Source organism: Pleurodeles waltl, chromosome 5 (assembly GCF_031143425.1).
Source record: "Pleurodeles waltl isolate 20211129_DDA chromosome 5, aPleWal1.hap1.20221129, whole genome shotgun sequence".
In the NCBI taxonomy this organism is placed as follows: Eukaryota; Metazoa; Chordata; class Amphibia; order Caudata; family Salamandridae; genus Pleurodeles; species Pleurodeles waltl.
The window spans coordinates 1,767,585,564-1,767,607,900 of record NC_090444.1 but is presented as its reverse complement, the minus strand read 5'-3'; the positions used below and the strand labels follow the sequence as shown (position 1 = coordinate 1,767,607,900).

The following is a 22,337-nucleotide window of genomic DNA, read 5'->3' as shown; positions in this document are numbered from 1 at the left end:
AAAAAAAACTTTTCATTTTTGTTAGAATATATTAAAAAACCAAAGGTTAAAGTGAAGTTACAGTGAAGGGAAAATGTCAGTTTAAAAGTAACATTTTAAACTAAACAAAATACTGACATTCAGCAGGTCTAGTTATTTCAATTAACTATATTTTGTGCTCTTGCCATGCACAGTGAGGTCATCTATGAGGTCAATTTAGTTGTCACCAATAATGTTACAGAACACGTCATTAGTGTCTTAATATGTGAGGTCATAAGGAGTAAATGTCAGGGGTGGGAATTATAGTTACTTGAAATAACTATAGCTGTTAAATGTATTTTTTTTATTAAAACGCTATGTTTAAACCGACATTTTCACTGAACTACAAGGTCACTTTAATTTTTTTTTCTTCAGTGAATTTGAGATTATTTTTTTTTTTTACTGTAAATTAAGAGATCACACTCTTTTATAACGTCACTTCAACCTTTGTTTTGTTTATTTTCCAGTGAATTTCTGGGGGTTTAACGCAGGAGTGAGGCGGCTTGCGGGAAAAAACCTTCAGCCAATCAGAGCTTTCCATTTGAAGTTGAGTGATTGTGGGACTCTAGAGATCCTGACAGTAGGAGGGGGCTGAGGCATGATCCAGATAGTGTTGTTTCAAAATAAAACACTTTGCATGTCTGCACCATCCACTTTATTTAGCAGACATACTGCACATGCCTCAGCTGGCACAGTATGTCTGCTAAAATGTGGTTGTCAGGGAGCATACCTGTGCAACCCTGAAACCAATGAGAAGACGGGGCAGGATCCCCAGCACTATTCCAGTTTCTCATAGGTTGGTGCTTCCAGTACTATCAAGAATCTTGGAGAGAGATAAAGGTGTCTCTTCCCCTTTTCGATTCTGCCTGTCTGGCTCCTTCTCTATGTATGTGAGTGAGAGTGAATGAGATTGAGTGAATGTTGCTTGATAGTGTCACTGATGAGTGGAAAGGAGTAAGAATGAGTGTATGAACAAGGGAAAGTGAGTATGAGGGAAGTGAGTGAAGGTATATGAGGAAGTGAGTGAAGTTATATGAGTGACTGGACGTTGTGAGGGAGTGGAAGCGTGTCAGGGGTGTAGCTATCAATGGAGCAGCAAGTGCAATTGCACCAGGGCCCAGTCTGAGTGTGTATCAATGTGTTGGTATGTGAGAATGAGAACCAGTGAGCATGTTTCAGTGTAAGAGTGGGAGTGAGAATGAGAGAATGCGATTTAGAGTTAGTGAGGAGAAAGTAAATGTGAGGATGCGAATATAAGTGAGACAAATAGGGGTTAACTTCTGGCTGGTACTATGCCCCACCACTTTTAAAGATCACCAGCGCCACTGACTCACTGTACTCTAGACCACAAAATTATTTTATTAACAGAAATAAGTAAAAGGTCAGACTAGCACAGCTCCATTCTGGAATCGGTGATGTCAAATGGGATTGACTACAAATGTTTGATGTGTAGAGTAGAAGACTAAACTGAAACATCTGAAATTATCTTCAGCTGAGGACTTAAAAAGGCATATCACTGTACACAGTGTCAAGATAAATTCTTAGATAACCAACTCCTGGAAGATTAATCTGAAGCTACAGTTGATGTTCATTCTAGAAATTACCAGTTTCTTCTTTAATGGAACACAACATTTAACCAAAGATTATATGTATCAATTCATGATATAAGAATTATCAGAACTATACATTTTAGACAGCAGATTGCCTGCGATGGAGGCAGTAGTATTTCTGGACCACCAAGTCAGATACAGCACAACAAAAAATGCAGCAATAAATCAAATTACCCTGGATACTCTCCTAAGTTTGGCTCCAGCAAGTGCAGCTGCTAGTCCTGTTAAGGGACGATTTTCTTCTGATGATCCACCAAATGTTCCAGATGGGAGGGGAGGTGCAGGAGGTGGTGGTGGTGGTGGTGGGGCTGGCGGAGGTGCCTGGCCAGGAGGGGGAGGAGGTGGTACAGGTGGAGGTGGGGGCCCAGAGGGTGGGAGTGGTGGAGGAGGAGGTGGTGGGGGTCCTGCTGCAGGGGTAAAGCATGGACCACTAGGAAGAGGTGGAGGTGGTGGGGGAGGTGGGGGTGCAGGTGGTCCTTGGGTAACACCTAAAAATAAAAAATAAAACAAATTAAAACAAACATATGGGCTTGGTGTTCTTATTCTTATAGTTCTACAGTGTACATGCACATGCTAATCAAATCACAGCATACTTAATAGTAACAGTGGAACGTTTGGCCCAGGACAGGATTAGCACAGGTACATGTGGGAATGTGAGGCCTTAAGTATCCAATGTTTAACCATCAGCCAAACCATGATGGTTCTAGCAGTCTTACACTGACTAAGGTAGGGCAGAAGGGAAGGGCCAGTTTATTTCTGGTTTCAGCTGAGGTTTAGGTGAGGGAAGAGCTACCAAATTATACCTCGAAGTAGGCACACATATTCCTCTCCAAACGTGGTTTAATGAATACAGACTCCAGAACTTTCTTCAATTAACCAGTGTGATCTCAATGCCATTGTGCTCTGGGACTGCATCTGCCTCAAAGTTATCAAAAACAAAGTGGTGTCTAGCTATCGGTGCACATTCACCTTTTTCAGCCTGGCATGCCATAGTTTTTTGAAGTCAAGTAGCCAACTACTTCACTCAGTGTTACAAAGGGTAGGCTGTAACAGATGCGAAAGATTATAGGTAAAGATAGGTGTATGTTTGAGATAGTACAGAACTCTGCCACACCATAGACTATATAAAATATACTTTCCTTAATTACTTCAGTCAGCTCGCTCCTATTTCCAGCTTAATATCAAGGAAACTGAAATATGAGATGCTGTTCATTTGCTTTGCCTCAAACAATGATTCACCTCAGAGGCCAGTCACATGGAATGTAGACTGTGGATCCGAAAAGATCCAAGACTCTACTATAAATAGTTTTGGAGTGGCCTGCGTACTACAAAATCACAGCTGCAACATGTGTGCATGGGTGAACCTCTAGAAGGGCACAGAGCGTGCACTCCACCAATAATGTGACTCCAGCAGGAGGCTGGAAACCCACAAAGATGCATGTGTAAGAAAATAAGAACCTGATAGCAAAATACAAATACACAGAGGTTCCAGAGGAAAACATTCACAACGAGGGATCAGCAAGAGCTATGTAGGGAAATGGTCACTTGATCCCAGCCTGAGAAAAAGAAAAGCCAGCAGTGTGTGACGTGGCCTGTGCAGCTCAGGCTACCTAAATTATTTTGCTTATTGCTATGAAAAGGGGGACATTTAGGAAATGAACAGATCGGTGTAACATATAAAGCGAAGACAAAAGGACATCAAAAGCATTTCTTAAAGATTGAAACAGATACATTGAGATTGTTACTATATGCCCCAAAGGGGGGTATGTAGCCTCTCTTTTGTACTTTCACTTTCAAACAAACAATGAAGAACATTAAGGGGCATGCAGAAGAGGTCCAAGGGTGATTGCTCTGGCAATCAGTAGCACAGTATTTGTCAATTGACATAATATGGAGTTTTGATAGGAATATTCTTCATTCTTTGCATGGCCTTTAAGCTGACATTTGTAAGATGTAAAGAGGTAAAATGAATCATAAGAATTAGACTTCCACGATTAGGTAGGAGGATGGGGATGCTGTGAACCCAATGTTGTTCAGTTGCAATTCTTCACATAGCAATGCACCCTCACTTGCAAGAAGGCCTGAGCAATTCCTTTTTCTTGCAAGCAGTATTGCTTTTAAAAGGGAGAGGACAACACTTGTATGACTTTGGTAAGGAGAGAAATGTAAGGCTAGGTAAAGTATTGTACATAACGTTCTGGTACATGTCACCAGTTGGCACCTTAGGGGTGGGAGATGAAAACTACTAAGTTAAGTGTTTTTTAAATATACATTCTATAGGGCACAAGGCTTTGCCACATATGTCCTGCCCTATGTAAGATGGATGCTTAGGTGGGTCAAGCGAAGTGTTCAGACAACTGCTGAAAAAAAGCTTCTGAATGCAGTTATGTTATGCCAAGAAGCTGTGCTGGCTTGAAGGTGCTTTGCTGTTACGCAACAAAAGTTTTTTAGGCAAGATCTTCTCAATGCTCCCTTCAAGAAAAGTAAAGTTTTCCCAAACATTCTGTAGAAAGGGCCTGTTTGAAGTCTGGCCTAGATCCAGTTTCAGCTGTTACCCAGCTTCAAGCATAAAAAAAAAAAAAAAAGATTCATAATATGTATGCACGTACACAGACAGGATTTTCGGTCAGGCCTCTTCATCCACAATCTAGTGTCATTTACATTTTGCTTTAGCCCACCACAGTATACAGCACGTGGCAATGGGTCAGCCCAGCCTACTTTAGTCATTTGCTTATCACTGCGAGTGACTTCATTTGTTTTTGCACATCTATAACCACCTAAAATAAAGTACACTGCTGTACCAGGGCGCGTAAAACAATTTCCTGTACATCTTTCATTTCTAGGTTGAACTTTGAGACCGGTTGTATACACTTTGTGGACTTCAAGTCTGCCCATTGTTTTTCATTTGTCTATGTCAGTGTTCTTTAAAAATCCTTGCTTGCTAATGGTTAGTCCTTCCTTCGTCCCTCCTTTTTGTCTTTTGTTTCCTGCCACAGAGCACCAGCTAAGTACTTTACCCTTACGCTTTGGTTGTTTACCTGTGGGTTTGGGGGTCTATTTCTTTCCTGATCGTGTTACATTGTGGGTGCTTGGACAGCTTCGGCGACTGCATCTTATTTCAGCTTCCCTACCGCCCCTCCTGCTCCCAATTCTTGTTATCTCCTCACATCTGCTGCACCCTCCTCCACCACATGCCTGTAGAGGCATATTTTTTATTATATTCCATAAAAAAATTAATCTCCCTGTGCTTGGGCAGATCGCTCACCCCTTCCCCCTACGCCCCATGCTGAACCCCTCACCCCACTCTGCTTTTCCCATTTTCTTAGTAAGTGCTCGTGTTTACGATTGTTAACGTGATAAACACTCCTCTGTCAGAAGGACTGGCAGAATCATTACAAACTGATGTCCTCTTAAATTTATTCAAGCCCCTGCTCTGAGAACTGCCTCTAAAAAAAAAAAAAATATGTAAACTTCTTTAATGGCTTTATCACAGGTGCTGCTTCACCCCCTCACAACAGGGACACGCCTGCTGCTCACAGTCCTTTAATTCCACCTGGTGTCCTTCTAGCTGCCCCTCTGATTGGCTATTGTCTTTAAATCCTGACTTCAGCGCTCCGCTCACTCTCCACGCAGCCCGTTTACTTCACTTTATCCACACTCCATTGGAGCCCAGCCCTTGCTGACCTCATCACCAGACTGAAGTAATGGCGGCAGCATGCCCTTCTTTTATCAGCAGTGAGGCTCCGTGCTTCATTGTCTGCTGCCACAGACTCAGACATCCCTTTGTCCATTCACTCCACATGACCCTCCCTGTCTGGAAGTGCAGCTTCACTGGCTCAGAGTACCGTAGAAGAAGAGCTGGTAGAGTGGGGACGGGAGTCTGCAGCTGTGAGTCTATCCTGCTGCAATATGAGGAGAGCCAAACACTGCATGAAAAAGGGCAACCTGTCTTTTATATATGTGCTGGAGTCTGCATTGGTTGACAGGGTCAGACTGATAACGGAAATGGCACAGATAAACCAGAATCTAGAATGATGGCATCTTTAATCATATTTTGCCCACTTTGCAAAGAACTATTCAATGGCATATTTATTTTGGGGCCGTGCCTGTGACGTTTTCCGGGCTGGAGACAAGCAGGAACTCTATGTGTTGTTAGAAAGATGATGGTTTAAATTTTGAAGATTCATGGCTTTGCTTTTTCTTGGAACTGTCAATTGTCTTTTATTACCACAATGTGCACACGTATTTACCTGTGTAATTATGTACTATATCAAGCCATGCATGGTGGATATTTTGTTCCCCCCCCCTTCTCTACATTTAATTAATGGCTGACGTAGGTCCAGGGCTACCACCTCAGGGTTACTTTTGTGTACATTTCATAAGCAGTCTGGTGCACTCTTGGTACAAGGTCATCATCTACCATGTAGGACCGATGAATTAGATATGGTGGGTCTGCAGATAAGACTTGCTTTCCACACTGTTACTCAACACTTTACCAATAGCACTCCATCTCTTGTCACATGCCAATCTACAACAAAAGATGTCTGGATTAATCTAGATTTAAACACTATTGCAATAACTTAAGTCACTTGTGTGTGCAATGTCTGCTTGCATATTCTTCAAGAAATCAAAAAATGTTTGATATGACGTGTGTGCTTTCAACTGAAATTGTCCTTGTATGGAGCTTACTATCCCTGACTAGGTGTTGAAGGGACAGTTATGTAAATAAAATTGCATTATGTACAGTCTGGGTATTACTAAAATTTATATTTTGGAAGCACCATTTTATCTTAAACATTTCTGTGCTTTTTTTTTTTTTTAGCAGTCTATAGTATACTGTGTGTAATGCAATTTTTAAATAATAACTTGCATATTCACACAGGCTCTGACATCGGAGCACTAAAAATACACAAGTCACTATTCTCTACTGCACCAACTAAGATTTAATTTTGTTTCCTGAGGCAAGCATGTATTCCTGAATCAGAATGCATAACCCAGTGTATAGCAATTGTATAGCTCTTCAATCCCTGAAAGCAGAGCACCCAGGGTAATATGCTGCATTAACTTTTTTTTGCAAACATATGCACACCACCTTTTGATGGTGGCATTTTTATTACTTTCTAATACTTTTATAAATTACTGAACACATGATGCCTAATGTTCGCTCTGCAGCACACCACGCACGAGACATCACTGAGATCATCACCTTTCACAAGCATGAGGTCATCTTAATCACAAACATGGTTCACCCTATCCTTGAACATTATAAAAAGTCCTTCACACAGGCTACAGCACCCACTAGGTGGACAGTGCACACCAGAAGGGAGGAGGCTTCTGTCATGGACAAGTGCTCCTGGCCCTTCACCGCAGACAAGCAACACAACACCATGGAGCTGCTGACACGTAATTTCACCCATCGTGCAACTCAGATCACCACCTTGCATCTCCTCTACAGTGCAGGCCTCCCGAGTGGAACAAGGAAGGACTTCACTGATTAATTCTCAGATCTCCTCACCACACCTCATCCATCCAACGTGTCCACACCACCTTCTTGGGTGAATCAACCTCATACAATATAAGTGGTACGGCATGTCACAACCAATGCATTCTAAAGGCCATACTCACAGCATTATCTTATCACCAACAACTCAATGCAAACCACCCATTAACCCTTGACTCGAATGTCCACTAAACCAGGTCAGCACAAAAGAAAAGACCATACCTTTAGAGCCTTCAAAGACTTCTCCATAGTCAGCCTGACGCTTGAACTCCACATTCAACACCAACACCTTTCTAAACAACCAACATATTTTTTTTGGGGAAAACTATATAAATATCCACAACACGCAACCACAAGCCTAAGTCTTCAGCACCCTTGTACTCTAAAGACCTTGCTGACAATAAACTATCCATCCGCAGAAAGGAAAGAACATTGACGAAAAAACTCCAAATGTCCTGATGATATTGCGGTTCTTCAGATCAACATGCAGACAGCTTATCATCAGCCAAAGGAACGCAACACCCAAAGAAGAATGCTTTTCAAGAAAATCAAGCACTGAATCAACCCCCCTACCAGACTCACCTATTCTTCATTCCCCAGTAAATATATAACTCAGTGAAAAAACAATGTCCGAAAACACAGACTGCTTCATCTCTTACACCTATCTCCTCCCCCTAGACTCCTGCTACGGTCACCCATCAAAGTCCTGTCTCACAGAAATACTCGACTCCCTCAAATCGCTTCTTATGGAGAGGTCTATCATCCTTTATAAAAGCTCTCTCTCTGGGGACAACTCTCTCACTCATACTCACTACTGTCAATGTCTCCCTTAATCAAGGCATCTTCCCAGAAGCTCTCAAGATGGGCAAATGTCTCCCACACGTAAAGAAACGTACACTACATTCTGACTGCCTCACCAACTACCAGCCCATCACTCACCTGCCATTCATCTGGAAGATCAATTAAAGTATCAGTCTATGTTCAACTTCAACATTACATCAAATATTACCATCTCATGCATGACTACCATTCTGACTTTAGATTATGCTACAGCACCAAGAATGCTACATTACACATCCACAATGCCCTCCTGACCACAGATTAAGCATACTTCAGCATCCTGATATTGCAGCTGCTCAACACAATCAACCACTCCACCCTCACATACACACTTAGTGCCTTGAATGGGATTAAATGGCAAAGTCCTTTGCTGCTGTATCTCCTACCTTTCCAACCAACACTAGTTTGTTCACATGACCATCTCCAGGTACCGAATGATACCCATCACTAACGGAGTACACCAGTGTTTCATATTGGCTTCAGCAAACTGCAACCACCACTTACAGCTCAAGGTACTCTACTCACAGATAATGGCATCAAAATGCTGATACACAACTGTAAATGAAACTTCTGTGCTTCAGACATCCAACACCTCAAATACTGCCTGAAAATCAACCAGACCTGGGATGTCCAGTGCCTACCTTTATCTCAACCCAACCAAGACAGAATTCCTGTTATCTGCCAAGAGCAACAAACAAGAAACATACAAACTTGGCTCAATGATATGAACTTGATGGTTTCAAACCCCAACTCTTACAGAAAGCCAAGTCACTTACCTTCATCCTCGACACCAACCTCAGTTTCAGGGAATACAGTGGCAGAAAAAAAAAGCACCAGCACTCTTTTCTGAACAAAGACTGTTTCTACCAGAAGGTGTCCAATCTCTCGTACTCTTGCATCTAGGTGGTGGAAAATCTCAGCTGCATGACCTTCCAGACTCACTGGTACCTCTAAAGGGTATCCTACACTGCAACACATCTCATCTAGAGCCTGAAGAGATAGGATCACATCACACCCATCTGGATGAAACTACTGGCTCCCCTTTCAATCCCCACCATACTCAAAACCAGCTGCATCACTTACAAAGCCATTGCGACCAGCACCTCCACTTATGTTACAGACAACTCACCGTCTCTGGCTTTTCTTTGCACAACCACAGCCAGGACACCATCAGACTGCAGACTAACAAGGGTAAAATGAGAAAAAAATTCTGCAAACCTTTTGCATCTTTCAATCCAAGATCTGGAACAACATCCATGTATCGCTCAGGACTGACCAAATCCTGCTCTATTTTAGGAAAGATTTGAAGACGCACATTTTTGAACAGCACATCACAGCGCTTTAAATGTCCATAACCCAGCCACCTCTCCTATTACTTGCCGCCTATATGCAGGTCTTTGACCCTATACAGCACTCTGTTTTCAAAATACTAAATACATAAAAACATATACAATTTTAATGTTTATTGCATATGCTTGCAAAAAAAGATTAAATAAGCATCAAAGGCTTGCCAGGCATATTGTGTTTTCCAATTCTTGTTTAAAGGTACTACGTGGTGTGAGAAGGGATGTAGTTTCCCAAGAGAAACATTCTTGAACCTCTGTAGAGAGGAGGATCAGAGGTATCCTGGAAACCCTGAAAGAGATAACTGTTACAGCAGATCTTCTACCAGAGATTTATAAGTGTGCTGTTACATAAAGATGGAAGCAGGATTGCTGGACTCAGCGATAAATGGAGAACTGTAGCAGTTCTGAATCATAATACTCTGGGTATAGTGTTGATACATCATATCCAGGGCAGAAGTCAAATTCTCAGGTCAGACCATTACTCTTGTAGTTTCTTTTCCTTGAGGCTCCTGGTTTAAGTATCATCTTTCAAAGATTTCAATGACATTTTGACAATTCGGCGATAGGGGATCCAGTTACTTACCTGCAAACTGTGTTCTGCTTCAGGTGAATCTCCATTAAAATCAAAAACTAAACAGTCATGCATAAGGACATGATCTTGGAGCACTTTTATTTAAATTATAATGTACACATGTACTTTTCAAAAGAACGGTAGATCTTAAAAAATGAAAACAGTAAGCATCTGCAGGCTACATAAGCAAAGTGTTAATGCTCATTAAAAACAATTCCAAAAATAAATCTAAATCATCACTTTAGAAATAAATGATAAAATCTCTTTCAGAAGCTTTTGCTATTTAGAAGAGTATGTCAACCCCCCTTATCTAAATGCTGATTTTCAGAAGCTGGAACAGCAAACTGAAGTGGGGTAGGTTTGAGGGGCAATTGCATGATGCCAAGCAACATAGCCCCAGGGCCTAACTGCCTCACAGCCTCCTTTTAAAAGGTATATTCCCCTTTACTGCCAGAACCTCTGCAGAGCTTCTTTAAACTCCTCTAGACCTCCCAGTTGATTAACAACTATGTTAGTCTCTCACCTCTTGCTGTTATTGAAAGCAGATAGAAACCCAATAGAATGGGCTGAAAATGCTTATCAAGTTCCTGAACGGTGATGTCAAAATGTACGTGTCAATATTGGTTTAGAACCTTCATAGGATCTGGCCAAGGGTGAAGCAGGCAGGCTTTGTCAAGGGCTGAAACTGGCTACAACATAGGACTGGTCTTCAGTCCTACAAAAGTAATGGTGCACATTTATGAGGATGTTTTCTACCATAGTATTATGTGTGATTCACCGCCTGTAAAAAAATGTAAGTACTCGTCTGTGCGACTGTCCTCGGCTGCGTTTTAAAACAAAGTAGGAGCAGCTTACCCTCTTCTAGAATAAACCTTAGGTCTACATGGTAATGTCTTGCATACACATTTGTATTTGTAGACCGATTCATCTGGAACTGGAATATTTGGAAGTGAATAAATCTGTACTAACAGGCCCATAGTTTAGAAACAACTGCTTGAGTTTACAAATGTACTTTTTGTCTAGATAAAATTTTAGGAGCCTTAACATCTAATGAAGGCAGAGACCACCCTGCTGGAGGGGAAGGGTTCTGAAACAATGTTGATAATTAAACAGATTGACTAGGAGGTGTTTTGGGCAGGAAACAGGTGTTTTTATCCTCATGGAATACTGTAGGGTTCATGAAAGTATATGGCTTGGATTTCTGTGTGCATATACAATTGCTACTTGGGAGGTGGTTTTCCAAGAGATGTTGTTGCAAAGCTCTGTATACCTGTTCAACCAAAGAACCCATTAGCTTCTAGAGGACTGCATTATGTTACCAGGAATGGTCTCCTGATCAGGGAAAATCATTATCTAATCCACTCTAGAAAGTTCATAACCACTCCTATTGCACAAAAGTGGTTTATGATGAAATGAGGGGCTTATAATAAACAGTTCCTATGAGCTTGGTCAAACAGAGTTGATAAAACAGTATTGCTTGTTCCTGGTGCCTGAAGAGGCCAATACATTTAAAACGTACCAACCTCAGAACTTCTTCCATTTAAAAGAGTAGAAGCCTTTGGCTTGTTTCGGAATGTCCATGCAATCATGTGCAAGAGTGAAATGACCACTCTCAATGACAGTCCAACCAAGTTTAATAATGGTAGACTAGAAAGTAGAAACTGGCCCTCAAACTTGTATAGAAGATTCAGTCTGCACAACAATATACTATGTACAATTTTTGACAGATGTGGCTACGTCTGAACAAAAACTACCCTGGCAATTCCAGGGCCAATCTATTTCTATAATAAGTTAGTTTGATAACTGCTGAAATCGGTGGGAATACCCTACAAACCTAGGTGGTAGATTTTCAGCACTTCTGAACAGCATTTGGAAAGAAACCTGAAGAAAACCCCATTTGAAACACAAATGTTTAATACCTTGTTGTTGAGGATCCATTCATGATTCTCCTGAAAGATCCTTCTCAGAGTCCACCACTGCATTTTGCAAAGCTTGAAGATGGAATCCACTAATCTGAAGATCTCTGGCTACCAGCCACTTTCAAATTTTCTGGGCCTATAAAGAGCTCTCTCAATCCGGTACCTCACTGGCTATTCAAAAAGTACATTACTGTAAGATTTTATTTTTTTATTTTTTAAGTGAGTGTTTTGAAAGCTGGGAGAAAAGTCCTGAGGGAAATAGGGATTGCTCCGAGTTCTAAATGTTTAAAAAGGTTTGAGATTTCTTTCTGAGACCCCATGGCTTCAACTTAGAGATGATCCATGTGTACATCACATTCCCAGCAGACAGGCATTTGTCACTATACTTTGGCTGAAAGTACAAGTTACTTACCTTCACTAACAATATATCTGGTTGAGACATTCTGCCGATTGTGGGCCCAACCGACGTCGGAAGCGTCTATGTCTGACCCAACGCCGGGGAAGGTCGCTGTGGCAAGACAAGCATCGGGATGGGTCCACGATTGGATCCGGAGGGGCCCTCCGTGGCTGAAGCAGACGACTTCGAACCCGAGAGGGGCCCCACCAACTCACCTGTGCCTGAGGGTGCCGAAGGTGGGTCGGTCTGCCCAAAAATGAGGCGCATTGCCTCACAAAACTCTGAGCTGGGCCGGCTCCGGCAAGTCGGGGAAGCACGGGGCCGACCCAGATGAAGGCTCTGAGGACAAAGGCCTTGAGCGTCAATGCTCTTCCCGTGACAGGGTGAAGTCGAAGAACGCTTGTCCTTCTTTAACTTCTTTTTCTTATGACCCGAATGTCCCGATGACTGAGGACTGAGAGTGGTGGTGACTCCGCTGCTGGTCTCGAGATCTTCCACTTAAACGGGACTGTGAGCGCCGCGGAGTCGAGTCTCAGGCTGATCCCTCAAAGCTTTCGGGTTCATGGCCCAACACTCGGAGCAAGACATTGGGTTGTGATCGCACTCCAGACACCAAAGTCACACAACATGCGGATCCATCACCGACATCATTAGATGACAGGAGTCGCAGGGTTTAAAACTGGTTTTGAAGGACATCCCTTGACGCATCCATGAAATCGTCAAAAAGAATTAGACAAAAGAGTCCTCTCAGTCAAAACGTGACTGAGGTAGCTCTCTCCGGATCTGCGTGTAGGCTGGTGCGGAAAGAAAAGAACCGATGTCAGCACGCCGGGATGGCGCCTATATACGACCGCAACGTCATCACGGTGAACATGACGCCAACAACGCCCGAAGTCGACCGACACCACCTGATGGCGCGCAGAGGTACTGCTCGAAGACAAATCTCCGGATCCAGACTGACGTCTGGGGAAATTCAAAGGTGAGGAATCTGCAACTAGAAGTCTCTATCAGATAAACATCTTAGTTGAAAAGAACAACCCTAAAAATAGTATATAAGGGGCGCAACCATGGGAATGAATGGCTCACTGCCAGAACCTGCATCACAGTAGCCTCCTACTTGCCTGAGAATCGGTACCACTCGTCCTCCTGACACTAATGAAGTGGTCTCATGTGGAAACAAGCGTTGGGGGAGGAGGGAAGGAAGATGCAAGAGAACATCGATCCTGGGAGAGAAAGCTTGTTTGTCTATCAGATGCTTTAGATTCTGAAAACTGTGCATTTCAGGTGGATAGAAGATACTCCAAGAGAAATGTTTTTAGGTTTTGGGTATTGTCAAAACCCAGTGTTAATTCTAGCAACTCAAACCCATACTGGGTTAGGTCAAAAACAGTTATGGGATAATCTCTACTCAACCCCAGGTAGCTATGGCACAAGCAGCAGGCAATTCTAGGGAAGTGCATGGTAAGTTCAAGCATAACCAAGCAGTAACAAGGGTTCCAAAGAGAAGAAAGTAACAATAAAACGTCCAAACTAATTTAGAAAAATGGAGACCAATTCAATGAGCAAAAACAAACTAAAACCATCAGTGGCTAGAAAAAGGCAAGCTGTAGAGAAAACAGAAATTCGTTGTGGACCTGACCTAATCTTAAGTTCAAGGCACAAGCAACAGAGTAGAGGTCAGATATACCAAGAGGGTTGTCCAGTCAAAGGTTTTACCTTTAGACTTAATCTTCAACAGCTGGGAAAGCTTTTCTTGTCAGTCATGCAGCCCCTAACTCCAGCCTGGTCTCCTGCAGGGTCCAATCCTCTGCAGTGAGCTGGGCCATCTTGGAGTTTGTAGCCTTCCTTTTGTGCCCTTGTAGCAAGTAAGGATCTGACCACTGGAGAACAGTTCCAATAGGATGCAGGGATCTCCGAGTCCTTGTGAGAGTATTCTCCTTTCAGCTGTAACCAGGAATCAGAAGTCAGGTTTCCTCCTTCAGCAGGGCCTTCTTCAGACTGAATCTTCTCAAGTCTAGGAGTGTAATGAGGAGGTGGAGGTGGCAGATTTATTCTGTGCACAAGCTATTGATTGGAGAAATTCTACTACATAAGAAACATTTCACAGTCTCTCCACCTCCTTTTACAGCACGTCCTCTCTGCCTCACCAAACAATTATTCAGGAGCCTGTTAAAAGATACCACCAGGCAGGCCTTTCTCCAGCTTAAAATACATTTTACAAAGTTACTCTTCTGCTTAAGTTATCAAAAATCTGATTTCACCATTAACGCTTTAAAAGCCAAGCAGGAACTAACTTGAAGCATTTTTCTAGCAATTTCAAAGCAGAGGCAGAGACATGTAAATCCCAGATAGACCTTAAATGTTTACCTTGGTCTTTGCAGTGAAAAAGCTTTTGGGGTTTATTTTATTGGACACACTGACCCAAATAGGATGGGTTTTTCTAGATTAGCACCATACCCGTTAGTCTTCAGAAGCACACCTTAGGTGTGCTTATAAATATATAAAGAAGGCTTTTCCTACACGACAAAGGCATTTTTCCCTTCCATGTGGCACTGCGTTTAAACTGCAGCCTAGGCAGAGCACAAAGGTGCTCCTGGAAGAAACATTTTTGTAATGCATGTGGGTGGTATAAACACAAATTGAAGTCCACATAAGACATTTAACTTTTCAGACGACTAATAGGGAAGATAAATAGCCAAAACAGGGAGCTCCAATGTACAGCACATTTTATTGTTCGTCCAGGCAGTTTACTACTGTTCAGAAGTGTTACAGTGCACAGTTTTTGACATCAGAAAATCCAGACATACAAAAATTGGGGGATTACAACAAAAATTGATTCATTTAAAAAACACCCCCAGATAGTGGGTGGACTGGAATGAGCCGGAAGTAATTTAACATGACTCCAGCTAGTGGAAAGTGTTGATCTTCAACCTGAAGTGACAGGGCCTGCTTAGGAGTAGGAGCTTTAATTTGCTAATTGTCAAGATATACTTAGACTAAGATTCCCACTCTAGTTAAATGTACTGTTACTACTTCCAGAAGCTTCGAAGACTGGAAAACTGACAGCAGTCCCAGCAAAAAATGAACAAGCCAGGCCTGCTCCCTTTGACCCCTCCTTTGCTCTTGATTGCTCACAATATCTCGATCTCTTTCCATCCATTCACTCTGCCTTCTCTCCTTTAATCACTCTCATTGCTTTTTCTATACCTTGTCTCCCCCCCCCCACCTCACCCCCCTGTTTCAATCTCGTAAAACCTCCCTGTGCCTGTTGCAACTAGCCTTAGGGAACTGAGGAAAGTGAAAGTAGCACCAGGAGTGGCCCTGTTCTTGCAAAACCGGACTCAATTTGCTCCAGCCCACTGTAGAAATGCCGATGGAATAAAAGGCTTGCCCATCCCTGAAAACAGGGTCTTACTCAGGTGGTCTGAATTTCTTTAAATACGTTTTGGGCTGCTTTTGCATTGGCGAGTAAAAGGTCCACCGTATTTTCCAGAAGACCTGGGGCTAAAGGCTGTATACAAAGAGATGCAGAACTCTGAAGTGATCTTTCAAAAATAATTTATGTCCACACTAGTGGTGCAGCTAAGATAAATTCAATGTAGCTGCCCCTCTGACTAAGACTTCACAAAAAGTAGTTAGGTTCACAATCAGAGATAATCTAACCAGCAGCAAGTGTTGGTGAGCATCATCTGATTGAGGATGATGAGGAAGAAAAGGGGGAAGATACCATCCTAAAAGTGAGAGGATAATGAAGAGTACAGGAGCCGTGCAGAGTACAGCCTCATCTGTAAGCATGACGACATCTTGGGAGTATGTCATCTCATAAAGTAGAGACTTGATCGGTGTGATAAAAGAATGTGACTGGTAAAGAGAGTGTCTAGATTGATATTTTCTTGCTTGAGAGGTATCCTCCAGAGCAGCACCTACTGCTGGAGGAAGATGAAGGGCACTAGATGGTGAAGATGCATGAGGAGGTGCTCTTCGAGATGCTGGAAGACTGAATGAAAAGAAGATTCAAACGTTTTAATGCTGTTCTAAGAATAAAGCTTAAAAGCTCAAGGTCTTAACTCTAAGATACTGGTACTATATTGGAAAAACAAAAAACGTTAGTAATTGCCAAAAACAGGGATGATGTAATCTTTGTAGTGTATTCTTAAAGAAACAGCGTCAGTTTTTCAGGTCATTTGGCTACATGCACTCCCATTAACTGATTTTTCCTTTTAGAAATGGTTTCTTACAAGCGATAATTTAGATTAATAACAAACGTCTTTTGAAAAAAAAATGAATGACCACAATATGGCCAATACAGCCATCAGATAAACTTATTTTTAATTTTTTTATTGGTTTTCTTTGGAAACATCATATATACACAGATATATATATATATATATATATAGAGAGAGAGAGAGAGAGAGAAAGAGAGAGAGAATGGCACTTACTCAGTGCACATCTGTTTGTGGCATGTTCCGCTGCAGATTCACATGCTGTGCATATACTTCTGCCAACTAGTGTTGGGCTCAGAGTGTTACAAGTTGTTCTTCTTCGAAGAAGTGTTTGAGTCACGGGATCGAGTGACTCCTCTTCGGTTCCATTGCGCATGGGTATGGACTCCATGTTAGATTGTTTCCCGCAGGTGGTAAGATAGGAGTGATAGAGTATAAAGAAAAGATATATACACACACACACATACATATATACACCTATGTGTATATGGCTTCTGGCTTTAACGTAGCATGTTTGGATGAATCTTACTAACCATCTTGCTAGTCCTTGTTTTGAAATGGGGTTACCTGTATGAGGTTTTTGAAAAGCTACAAACAGCGGTTTAGTTTTTCTGAATGGTTTTGTTCTGTCTATATAGTAAATTAGTGCTCTTTTAATGTCTAATGTATGTAGAGCTCTTTCTGCCACAGAATCTGGTTGTGGGAAGAAGACTGGTAGTTCCACCGTTTGATTGATATGAAAAGGTGATACTACTTTTGGAAGAAATTTGGGGTTAGTGCGTAGTACAACTTTATGTTTGTGTACTTGCATGAACGGTTGTTCAATAGTAAAAGCTTGAATTTCACTGACTCTTCGAAATTATGTAATTGCGACTAGGAAGGCAACTTTCCATGTTAAGAATTGCATTTGACATGAGTGCATAGGTTCAAATGGTGGACCCATAAGTCGCATAAGCATTATGTTCAAATCCCAAGAAGGAACTGGAGGTGTCTTGGGTGGAATGATGCGTTTTAAGCCTTCCATGAAGGCTTTAATAACAAGAACTCTAAATAAACAGCTGTGCTGTACATTTTGCAAATGTGCTGAAATTGCAGTCAGGTGTATTTTTATGGAAGAGAATGCTAAATTTGATTTTTGCAAATGAGGCAAATAGCATACAATATCTTGTACTGATGCTGTAAGAGGGGCAATCTGTCTAGATAGACAATAATATACAAATATTTTCCATTTGTTAGCATAGCACTGTCTAGTAGTGGGTTTTCTTGCTTGTTTAATCACTTCCATACATTCTGATGGTAGTTGTACATATCCAAATTCTATGACCTCAGGAGCCAAATCGCTAGATTGAGTGTGTTGGGATTTGGGTGTCTGATCTGTCCTTTGTTTTGTGTCAACAGGTCTGGTCTGTCTGGGAGTTTGGAGTGTGGTACTACTGATAAGTCTAATAATGTGTACCACGGTTGACGGGCCCACATTGACGCTATGAGTATCATATTGAGTGTGTTTTGACACAATTTGTTGACTACAAATGGAATGAGTGGGGGGGAAGGGTGTAAGAAAATATCCCTGACCAACTGATCCATAGAGCATTGCCCTTGGATAGGGGATGTGGGTGTCTGGATGTGAAGTTCTGGCATTTCGCGTTTTCACTTATGGCGAACATATCTATGTTTGGTGTTCCCCATTGTTGAAAGTATTTTTGAAGTACTTGAGGGTGAATCTCCCACTCGTGTGTTTGTTGATGATTTCTGCTGAGAACATCTGCTGGTTGGTTGTGTATCCCTGGAATGTATTGTGCTACCAGATGAATTTGGTTGTGTATTGCCCATTTCCACATTTTTTAAGCTAGGAGGGAGAGTTGGGATGAATGTGTCCCTCCTTGCTTGTTTAGGTAAAGCATGGTGGTCATGTTGTCTGTTTTGATTAGGACATTCGTCTGAGAAGAGGCTGAAAAGCTTTGCGTGCTAGGGAGACAGCTAACAACTCTTAATATGTAGCTGTTTGTGTTGGGCATCCCGTTGTCCTTGGATGTTGTGATTGTTGAGGGGAGCTCCCCAGCCAATCATTGATGCATCTGTTGTGATTATGGTCTGAGGCACAGGGTCTTGAAAAGGCCGCCCCTTGTTTAGATTTGTGAAATTCCACCACTGAAGGGACATGTATGTTTGGCGGTCTAGCAACACTAGATCTTGAAGTTGACTGTGTGCCTGTGACCATTGTTATGCAAGGCACTGTTGTAAGGGCCGCATGTTTAGTCTTTCATGTGGAACGATTGCAATACATGATGCCATCATCCCTAATATTTTCATGACAAATTTGACAGTGTACTGTTGACCTGTATGTATCTGTGCAATTAAATTTTGGAATGCTTGTATTCTTTGTGTATTTGGACTTGCTAGCGCTTTTTGAGTATTTAGTATTGCACCTAAATACTGTTGTATTTGTGCAGGTTGCAGTTGCGACTTTTGGTTATTTATTGAGAACCCTAGCATGTGCAGGGTTTGTACTGCGTAACGCGCATGGTTTTGACATTGCGTATGAATGATTTTTATCAGCCAATCGTCTAGATATGGAAAGACATGTATATGTTGTCTTCTTAGAAAGGCTGCGACTACTGCTAGGCACTTTGTGAATACCCTTGGAGCTGTTATTCCGAAGGGTAACACTTTGAACAGATAGCGCTTTCCTTGAATGACAAACCTGAGATATTTTCTGTGCGCCGGATGGATGGGTATATGTAAATACGCATTGCGGATAATTGATAGTGCCCAATTGTCTGTGGTAATGTTTTGCCAATTGGTGTGGAACTTTTGTAGTCTTCCTCCCACAGGGGAGGTGTGGCGTGGAAGGGAATGAAACAAGTCACTGTTTAGTGTGTTGTGAGGTTTGTTTAGCTGTTTGATATTTCCATCTACTTCTGTGATACTGTCCTCTATATGTTGCTCTTAAAACCACCTCGTTGGTATGGAGGTTGGCTGGTTTTGCTTGCGATGTGGATGCCTCTGCCGTTTGAGGCCTAAATTTACCTCTAAACTGAGGTTTCCAAAAGGATCCCCTGTATTGTGTGGTGTATAGTGCACCCATAGCTTTAGCAGGGTCTGAACCCTTACGCAATTTTTCAATTGCAGTGTCCACTTCTGGGCCGAAAAGTTGTTTTTTGTTGAATGGCATATTCAACACTGCTTGTTGGATTTCGGGTTTGAAACTGGAGGACCTGAGCCATGCATGCCTCGTTATTGTTACAGCAGTGTTGACACTCCTGGCAGCTGTGTCTGCTGCGTCTAGGGCAGGCCTAATCTGATTATTGGTGATGGCTTGCCCTTCCTCCACTATTTGCTGTGCCCTTTTTTGATGTTCCTTGGGGAGATGCTGAATTATACCTTGCATCTCAACCCAATGGGCCCTGTCGTATCGAGCCAACGCCTGTGAGTTGGCTACTCTCCATTGGTTGGCTGCCTGGGATGCAACTCTTCCATGCAGCATCAAATTTCCTACTCTGTCTGGTGGGGGTGCATCACCTGATGACTTAGTTTGCCCTCTTTCTGGCAGCGCTTACCACTACTGGGTCTGGAGGGAGTTGCTGAGTTATATAGACAGGATCAGAGGGAGGTGGCTTGTATTTCTTTTCTATCCTGGGAGTTATTATCCTTGCTTTGACTGGCTCACTAAATATTTGATCAGCATGTTTTAGCATGCCGGGGAGCATAGGGAGCGACTGGTATGTTGAATGCGTGGAGGAGAGTGAATTAAACAAAAAATCGTCCTCCAACAGTTCAGTGTGCATGGTGACACTATGGTATGCTGCAGCCCTAGCTAAAACTCGATTGTACCCTGTACTATCCTCAGGTGGTGAAGGATTAGAGGAATAGCAGTCTGGGTCGTTGTCTGGAATGGGATCTGAATCATAAAGATCCCATGGGTCTACATTGTCTTGTTGCGAGTCAAACGAATGTGATGGTGACTGCATTGGCGTAGGACTGGTAGGAGAGATATGCAGGTGTGGAGAATGAGGAGGAGAAAATTGAGGAGGTGGTGGTCTCTCCTTTGATTTGGCACTTTAGCTGGAGGCTGTGTAGAGTCCAATTGATCCTGAAAGGCTAATTTCCTCCTAAGTTTTAGAGGAGGTGCTGTTAAGATTCTGCCAGTTTCTTTGCGGATATGAATCCTGGCTTGCCTTTCGTCCATTACTTCAAGTATTGGCTGCACTTGGGAGTCCTCAGAAGTCTTATGGCTTTCTTTGAGTATCTTAGAAAGTCCATGTTCCTCTGTGTAACCTGCTCTTTTCGGCTCCGAAGCTGGCTTTTTCGGTATCGAAAAAGATGGTGTTGTGGATGGTCTCAGCTCCGAGAGGGATTTCTGAAATTTCGATTCCGAAGAGCGGTGTTTGCTCGAGTCGGACACGGAGCCTTTCGTCGACTCCGATGGTTTCGGAGGAGTGTCCTTTTTCGGTGCCGAACTGACAGTTTGGTCACCGGGTGTCTTCTTTCGGGTCGAGCCAGGGCCTTCCGGCAGTGGCGTACCTAAGGCCTTATATTTCGGTCTTTGTGATGGTACAGGGGCAGGCATACTCATGTGATGTCCTGCAGTGACCGGTCTGTCTTCCTCGGATTCCTGGTCGGAGTCGGAACCTCGAACGGAGACTGCTGTCTGCATGATCTCTTCCTCTTTGATGTCGAGATGTTCGGAGCTTTTGGACGCCATCTCGAGCCTTCGTGCTCTTCTGTCTCGAAGTGTCTTTTTTGATCGAAAGGATCTGCAGGCCCCGCAATTTTCTTCCAGATGATCTGGGGAAAGGCAAAGATTACGGACGAGGTGTTGGTCTGTATAAGGGAATTTGGCGTGGCACAGAGGACAGAATCGGAATGGAGTCCGATCCATGAGGCTTCCACGCGGTCAGCCCGTCCAGGCCCGAGTTGAGCGCACGCCCTGAAGGGCAAGTAGAGATGTGTACCCGATCGATATAATACCGATGGAAACAAATCGTTTTCAAAGTTAACCGAATCGAACTATCGGAGCGAAAAGAAACACACCCGAAACAGACGGCGGAAAGAAAACAATCTAAAATGGAGTCGTTGCCCAAGCGCAATGGAACCGAAGAGGAGTCACCACTCGATCCTGTGACTCAAAAACACTTCTTCGAAGAAAAACAACTTGTAAAACTTTGAGCCCGACACTAGATGGCAGAAGTATATGCACAGCATGTGTATCTGCAGCTACACATGCCACCGAACATATACACATATATACATATACACACACACACACACACTTAGGTATTTTAATGAAGTGCTCCGGGGTCGTGTGGGCAGGACTATTTAGTGCTGATGATCAACAGATCCTCAGGAGGAGAGCAGCTTGAATGTCTAGGTAGGCAAGGCACCTGTTATGCACAGATGGAATTTAACAGCTATGAGAATGCAGTTGCAGTCCCAAACACAAACACCTATTGGCATCACATTCCCAAACATTACCAATAAAATGGTGGATTTAGGCATTCTACTGAATTCAAATATAAGAAATTGTTGGCAGTGATGAAAGTCATGTATATAAATGATAACAAAACAGGACATTACTGAAAGGATAACACAAAAATTTGACATCAAAAGGCTCTGAAATAAAGACCTGTTTGGAAATTGGGCCTACGTGTAATTCTGTTGGCATATCCTGAAATACTTATTCTGTTTATGCACGAAGGCATATATTGCAACGTTCCATCTCAAGCATCTACTAGATGTAAACATTTAAAATATCACATTATTTCCAAATTTACACTATAAATATTCAGCCTCTTAAAATAGACAGATGTTAGTAATAAACGTGTTTTTCAAAAAACTAAATACTGGTCAAAGTACTGTTCAAAACAAAACCATATTGCATCAATCTCAAATATACTGCTGGTCATTAAATGATAG

At 42.4% G+C, this 22,337-nt stretch overlaps 1 protein-coding gene across 6 annotated transcripts in view; it reads right to left on the bottom strand.

Annotated features, from left to right (window-relative positions):
- ENAH (ENAH actin regulator) overlaps nt 1–22,337 on the bottom strand; it is a 490,360-nt gene that overhangs the window by 106,023 nt on the left and 362,000 nt on the right. For all 6 annotated transcript variants that reach the window (XM_069236196.1, XM_069236193.1, XM_069236192.1 and 3 more), the window contains one exon: nt 1,803–2,116. In XM_069236196.1, coding sequence (XP_069092297.1) covers nt 1,803–2,116 — 314 coding nt within the window. The remainder of the gene's footprint in view (nt 1–1,802; nt 2,117–22,337) is intronic.